Source organism: Photinus pyralis, unplaced genomic scaffold (genome assembly GCF_008802855.1).
Source record: "Photinus pyralis isolate 1611_PpyrPB1 unplaced genomic scaffold, Ppyr1.3 Ppyr1.4_LG1, whole genome shotgun sequence".
Classification (NCBI taxonomy): domain Eukaryota; kingdom Metazoa; phylum Arthropoda; class Insecta; order Coleoptera; family Lampyridae; genus Photinus; species Photinus pyralis.
The window spans coordinates 16163746-16171764 of NW_022170249.1; the positions used below are offsets into that span (position 1 = coordinate 16163746).

At 32.9% G+C, this 8019-nt stretch overlaps 1 protein-coding gene across 1 annotated transcript; it reads left to right on the forward strand.

The window, feature by feature from the left end:
* The first annotated feature begins 1711 nt into the window (after window positions 1-1711).
* Window positions 1712-2855, forward strand: LOC116176733. Its single transcript, XM_031495524.1, has 3 exons — window positions 1712-2358; window positions 2413-2685; window positions 2738-2855. The coding sequence occupies exons 1-3, from the start codon at window positions 1856-1858 to the stop codon at window positions 2853-2855; spliced, it is 894 nt and encodes a 297-aa protein (XP_031351384.1). The 5' UTR covers window positions 1712-1855.
* The last annotated feature ends 5164 nt before the right edge of the window (window positions 2856-8019 follow it).

The following is an 8019-nucleotide window of genomic DNA, read 5'->3' on the forward strand; positions in this document are numbered from 1 at the left end:
ACTGTAGATTGTACAATAATCATTTTTAATACACATTTCCGATAACTTAATAAACATAGAAATTATATGCTTTTATCTAAAAACCGAAAAGGCAACTTTTGCCCATAACTCAAAAACAAAAGACTGTAGGCCAGTTTAGTTTCAGCGTCCAGTTTATCTCAAAAAAACCCATCGACACTGCGAGGTCAATCACTTATAGTTTAAGACGAGGTTACCCAATATTAACGACCAAATTTGGTCACCCTGTATAGAGAACATAATTTATATCTCGACGTGAAATTGTCCAATTTTAATAGTTGACACAATTCCGAATACCAACCACGTTTCTCTCGACGTTTCTTTATATTTGATCATCTATGAGCGTGCTATATTGCGTCATACTCGAATTAAGGAAGTCCTCTGACTACGACCCTGAAAGTAGCTACGATTCATCAAAGTGAGGCTTGCTTATTGGGAATTATTCGGAAAAAAATTAAAAAGATGGCTAGAATTTACAGGGGGGGGGGTTACATCAACTACCAGTGAAATACCCCTCGGTCTGAACAACACTTACCTGAAAAATATTTAATGATTGCTTGAAGATCGTCTTCAACGTTCTCACAGAACTTTTTTTAAGTACATATAAGAACCTTCAAAACTTCCAAGATATTCTCTGAAGAAATCAATGGGCGTGAGGAGTTTTATTTTGAAAAAGCTCGTCATTCTAAAAAAAATGTATTATGTATTAACATACTTGGTAAATATCAAGGTGACAGTAAGTATCACCATATTATAAGAATATTTAAGGTGTCTTAAATTGTAGGAAAGCGGATCAGAAGTAACAAAACAATTGAGTACTAAGTACAATCGTGACTTGATGCGACATCGTTGTCTTTTGACCTTGAACGAAACTGTCTAACTTTGTACCCATAAACGAAAACATAAACATTTGCAATGTTGGCATGTCAAATGTTAAAAATATATATAAAACATCATATTTAAATCGCCTTTCCTTATAAAAATACACGTCTTAACGATTTTATTGATCGATATCAATGCAAATTGAATCCCGTATAACAGACGAAAGGGGATATTCGCAACAGTTTCAATCGCCTGTGTCCATGATATTTTTTTCGTATCATCGTTCGTTGCTAACTTTTTTAGGAGGGTCCGTTTTGGTTATACGCATACCGATGATGACGTCATGTTGCTGGGAAATGTTCGTTAAATTTACGCCCCTAATGGCCGTTTTCACCGAAAAATTTAAGCGGCGCTCTAAGCGCAGCTTACAATCTATGGCAACCATTGTCTCAATAATCGTTGTGGTATTTGGGAGTCTTTAATTTAATAATAAAAATCCAAACTTAATTGCAAGTTCGATTGTAAGGTGGCCTACAATGGGCCACTTTCACATTTTTTATTTATGTGATAAATCAATGCGGAACATAAAGAAATACCCGAGGGGTCAACCACAAACAAAAATTTTGTACACCATTGAAAAATTTAATAAATATTTATGGATCTTAAAAAATATTTACCAAATATTTACAAAATTTACCAATATTTACAAAACTTACTAAACATTTACAAAATTTACTAAATTTAATATTTGCTAAATTTACTAAATATTTACCAAATTTACTAAATATTTACCAAACTTACTAAATATTGACAGTTTACTCAACTAAATATTTACATGTACATTTTAGTGTAAGTAGGAATTTTACTCGGAATTTTAGTAACTTCAAGCGTATCATTAAGTAAAACTACGTATTTTGTAAGAACAAATGTAATAGAATGAAACTGGCGAAATAAATCGTCCATTTCTGATAATAATTGTGAATTCCCAACTGACGAAGACATTGAACGAATCTGCATGACTGCTCTCGAAGAAGCACGAAATGATAGTCGCTTGCTAGGAATCACAATAGACTGTACGGATAATGCCTGGTCGAAAATTAATATCAACGGTAGGTGTCCCGAAAACGATGTGATCCAAACTGCTGACAAGGACATTCCTGTAAACGAAGCATTATTAAATGAGAACGAAGCTGAAATTCAAGATGAGTACTTACATGTGCAAAATTATGCAGAAGACGAGAATGAAAGGTCATCGGGTATTGCAGCCCAAATTTATACAAGAGCCAATGAAATTACGGAATTAGCGATCGAAGATGAAAATCAAGAAGAAAGTACTGCAGACCTCGTTGCAGACCATGACTCATTGCTTAATTTAAATGACGACACACTGAATTTGAAGTATTTTGATACAAAAGATGACGTTGAAAATGGACCTTTTGTGAAAATAGTAGTCGGAAAAGAGGTGAAGTCAATACGGAACACAACCTTATGTTGGTTTTTGGATCAAAAACAACACAGGTGAGAATTGAATAGTATGCAAGTTGCAATGCTTGATATTATAAATTGTTTCAGAATCAGTACCGATCGGTTGACGAGATTCAAAACAACACCTTTTGGAGCATCCAACACTCGTCCTCGGACTCGTCTATCAACATCCCATCCAAATGCTGCCCCATCGGCAAAAGTCCCAAAGAAAAACAGAAACCCAAACAGAAATCATGCCTTCGAAAATACTTCACTTCAAGCTTCTCTTGATTCTATGGAAATAATAGTTGAAGAATATTATGCTGTTTTCTACCCAGATAAATGGTACTTGGGTAGAATATTGCATAGTACAGAAGATGGGTTTTATGTAAAGTTCTTAAAAACTGTATTGACCGACTTTGTTTGGCCCAAGAATAGCGACGAACGACGAGGCGTTGGTGGAATATTTTCTATGGTACGATTCAGATGCAGGGGGTCGTTCCTATGACAATTTGCGACCAGGACCGCCAAAATATTCACAGTTTGTATAAACAATTTAAACGAGAATTTAATAAAGAATAGAGTAAATCACAATTTCACTTTTTATTTAAATTTGTTATTTTAATACTGTTTCTGGTTTCCCCAAGTTATTAAATCCGTTAGGTACTTATAGTTGAGTACGCAAAAATTTGAAATAAGTTAACGAAAGTAAATCTAATATCTGAGGGATCGTTTGAGTGTTGTAAACCTTTATAAATATTTCCAGGTGGTACTAAATATTGAGAATAATTCATTTATTAACCTATTACGTAGTAATTTTCCAGGTAATTTCATTATTTTACACCTTATTGAAAACCTTACTTTCTGACGGTATGACCTCTAGTGTAATAGTAATACGTATTTGCTGTGATAAAGTTTTAGTAGGTAGTGAATTGTTTTATATCACATCAGTTTGAATAGCTATATAAAGTTTTTATCTGCTTCATCCAAAATTTACTTAAAGATTTGCAAAATTGAATACCTAACATTTACAAAATTTACTAATTATTTAATAAATTTACCAATATTTACAAAATTTACTCAATATTTACAAAATTTACTCAATATTTACTATATTTACCAAATATTTACAAAATTTACTAAAAATTTATTATATTTACAAAATTTACTAAATATTTACTCGCAATTATAATATTTACTCAGACTTGTACACCATATTTACTAAGTGGTTGACCCTCGACTAGCACTGTAAATCTGTTAAGTGAAAAGTATTAAAAATGGTGTAACATTTGTTGTGGTGCTATGCTATGAAGAAAAAGTAAGTAATATTTACTCAAAACTTTTTCAGTTTGAGAGACTTGGTGATCTGGATTAACTTCCGAAAATGCCAAAGAATTTACTACACAACTTTTGATTAGCACCTGTAATAAATCTTGAGCGTGAATGGAAAAATTTGACATGAAATCTCTACCTGGATCGCACAAAGGATTCGAATAAACGCACAATTAATTTTTTGACAGTGACAAAAATTTGTTCGAAATTTAGCGGAAACAAATTTACACGCCCCTTAAACGTCGCGGAAGTCGCAGCAGCAGCCCCGTTTTTACGTTGAGTCCAGTATTTAAGGGAACACCACTTCCACTGTAAAATAATCTCCTTTTTCAGGATTTTCAAAAACACTGCCAATCACAATTAGACTTGATAGCGCCAATTTCGATAGAACGCGCTATTTATGCCAAAAGTAACGCGCACAACGTCAAACACCTGCATCTTCTAACAGCGATAATAACACGTGTGTTAATTAAATTTCGTCCGATAAAACTCCTTATCGCAATCGACCAGTTGTGTCTTACTTACAGCATCTTATCTAAATTGAATAAATATAAATAAAATTTAAACAAGGAAATATTATGCAATTACAAAGAATTCTAAAAGGAATAACAGCAACGAGATACAAATTCAAATACAATAAACCAACTTTGCACTTATACGAAAATAGTTCTCCAGATTTACACTTAATATATTGAAATCTCATCTAAATTGAATAAATATAAATATAAATAAAATTTAAACAAGAAAATATTATGCAATTACAAACAATTCTAAAAGGAATAACAGCAACGAGATATAAATTCAAATACAATAAACCAACTTTGCATTTATACGAAAATAATTCTCCAGATTTACACTTAATATATTGAAATCTCATACACAGGGTGTCCCATCATTATTCTTGGTGTTTAGACCGAAAGAACGTCTACATGATGCTGTTTACATAACAATATGTATTTAACTTACTTGCTTACGTCGTTTCCAGAAACTTTCCAGCAATCTAAGTCTAGCATCCCTTAACAATACCTTAATTTGAAGTTAAACAATTAATATAGTCGCCGATATTACCGTTTATATTTTATGCAGTAGGTTAGAGGAGCGCCATACTCACAATATCTAAGTTGGGTTCTGAAAATTTGGATAAAATCGGGAGTGCCATGCTGTACAATATAATTGAAAGTTAAATACATAGCGAACATAGGTCGTAACGTAACCCACCTGGGGTTTCAGTACTAAATTTACAGTGGGTTTCGTTTAATCGTCACTGAAATAGCAAAAGGCGAATACCCCCATTACCCGAGCTTAATAACACAATTGGAACTCCTTTCGCATCATCCGCAATCCACAAGTTAGCATTGGGGCCTTAATATGAAACAGCAAATTTTCAAACTATGAACCGCGGTGTTGATTGTTATTATTAAAAAGACAATCAGCTTTGTGCTCAAAATAATTCGTAGGGTGTAAATCCCTTCGAAATTAAATAGGAATTAAATATCGAAATGTTTTTCTGCGTTGTGTGCGCCTGAGGATTTAATTTCGGCCATGTTTGTCTCGTAAAAACCAATAACGTCGGTTTGGTGTGGATATCTTTGAGTTCGCTATACGGGACACGATGCTGCCCTAGGCAGACTGAGCTAACAAACTATTCACACGAAATGTATTTGGTCTTTTTGGATAATAAATTAAAGTTAGCTGCGGTTTTGCTAGGATTACTCCTTTTTATTACATTCAAGATTAGAGGTGAACCTCCTTTATATGTGTAATATATAGCAAATCTCTTTCGTTTTTATCGTTTTGTCATTGTGTGTCTTCACGTCGTTATTGAAATTGAACTTTTGATCCTATAATTCAGTCTTCCCCGGCTCGTATAATATATAAAAGCTACTTAGGGTTGTTTATTAAAAATAGAAGCGATGTTTTGTTTCTGGAACGTATAAATTGCTAAAAAGGAAGAAAAAGTTAAAAACCGAATACACCACTTGGTAATCGCGCAGAATTATCTATACTCATTTTATGTACCGGGTGTTCCAAAATGTCTATACTAATTACAATAAATTTGGGATGATAAATAAGAAAGAAAGTTTGCTGATACCACTTGGAAGCCTGTTAAGGGCAGATCCAGATTAATCCTTTAAGAATTTGGGTATCAGGGCCATGTTAATTTTTGAAAAAAATCATTACTTGTCCATGTGGAAAAAATTACGTGGTGAAGAAGTCAAATTGTCACCTTTGGAGCGTCTTAAAAAAGCGAATTGTAGTTCCACAATACTCAGCATAAATTGAGTGTATAAGTTGTGATCGATAGCAAAAAGGTGCCAGTTAACAAGAAATTAAAGCTTATTATAAAACTGATTTAAGGAATATGTATGTATTCCATTATGGGAGCGCAAAAAACCCATAATCGCGCAAATTCCATTCAGTAAAGGGCACAGTCTGTTATTAAAACAAACACGTGTATAAGCGAATTCCTTGCAAAACTTGACCAAAAAAAGAGAAGTAAAAATTGTAACAAAGAAAACTGTTAGTAAAATCAAATTATATTAAAGTTATTTATTAGTGTCACAAAAACAACAAGGCAGTTGAATGTAAAGGCACCATCTACGGTGTTTCCTCAAAATGAAATCAAAACGTAATAAAAACCCAGTTAATGTAAATATGTATACAAAACGCACTTCCGGAACTAAATTATACTGATCAGCAAAAGAACCAACATTGAGAGCTGACCTGTATTATACAATGAATCTTCAATTGTCAACAAATTGTTTGCAGTGTTGGGTCCTTTGCTCCATTTGGAGATTATTGCTGGAATTGCTTCGATATTTATAATTCTACGTACATTACTTTGTCGTTACGAAAATTTCACCTACTCGACAACGAGACCTGATTTAAGCTACATTACCTGCGTTATTTTTGTCACTCCGAAGATGCATTCGTGTTATCTTATTCATATTTTGAATTATTTAGATTATTACTTGTACGGAAATTTAGTTATGTGTGCATCGTAAAGTTGTTTTCTTGAAGTTAACGTCACGCTTATACTTCTTGATGTCTCGCCGATTTGTATACTAATTCAAAATTAACCCTTCCCAGCTACAATAAGAACCTTTGTTGATGATACAGTTATACTCAAAAAATGAAAACCCGAACAAACACAAAAATGGAAAATCAAAATTAATGAAACTAAATCCAGTCGAATAAATTTCACCTTAACGGAGCAGTGTCCTGGAGTCTCTCGCAATGGAGTTCAAATTCCCCAGTTTACAACCACAAAATACATAGGAATACATTAGGATCAAAAAATAACTTCAAAAGAGCACATAAAGAAGACAAGGTAACAAGTAGATCTAAAGTTAATGCAATGCAGTGGCTAATTGGAAGGAGATCTATGCTATCCCTAAAAAATAAAATCTTGCTCTGCAAAACAATCATTAAACTGTGTACGGAATAGAACTTTGGGAATGTGCAAGCAAATCTAACTTGACAATCATACAGAGAAGTCAATCAAAAATCCTATATATATATATCAGCTAATGCTCCCTGGTATGTTCCAAACCAATCAATTCACGAAGACCTCAACATGCCAATGGTTAGAGATGTCATCAAAGACAAAAGCAGACACTACCACGTTAAACTCCAAATTCACGTAAACTCACTTCTGCATCAACTACTAGAACAAAAGATTCCTAGAAGACTCATGAGAAACTGGCCTATCGATCTAAAGCAACTTTAGGGGAGCCCTTTCACTGGAGAAGGTTCCAAACGTCGTGGAAGAAATGCAAATACTAGTTATTAAGTCAAAACGTTAGCCCATAGAATGTAAAGCTCTGATTGCTAATTGGAACATTAAAAAAAACATTATATTAAGGCCTTAGAGCATAATCCGATATACAAAAAGGTTTATTAGAGATAGGTACAGGTTAGCGCATTTGCTGAATTTTTCGTAATTTTCCAAATGAGGCAAAATTTCAAAATTATATTTTTTAGCTATAGATGAAAGTAAAAACATGCATATATATTACACAAGGTGAACATAAGAAGTCAATTTATTTGGGAAAGCCGTAAAAAAAGTTAAAAAAAAGTGCAAATTATTCAGAAATCCTACAAAGTTATATTAAAAAAGTTACAGACAGTTTTCGAAATATAATTGAAAAACTAAAAAGGTTGCTAGTGCTGCCATGTTCAAAGAAATTTCGTCGATGACAATTTTTTTAATAAAATCAATAAACACTAAATTCAGTTTTCGTAAATGATTGCTGGATTGTGTGTAGTAAACTGTAAAATTTCCTAAATTGATATCATATTTTTGTAACCCTTAAAATTTTGATAATACAACAAACAAAAGTATATAAATAAACATCTGAAACTAACGCATTTAATTAATAC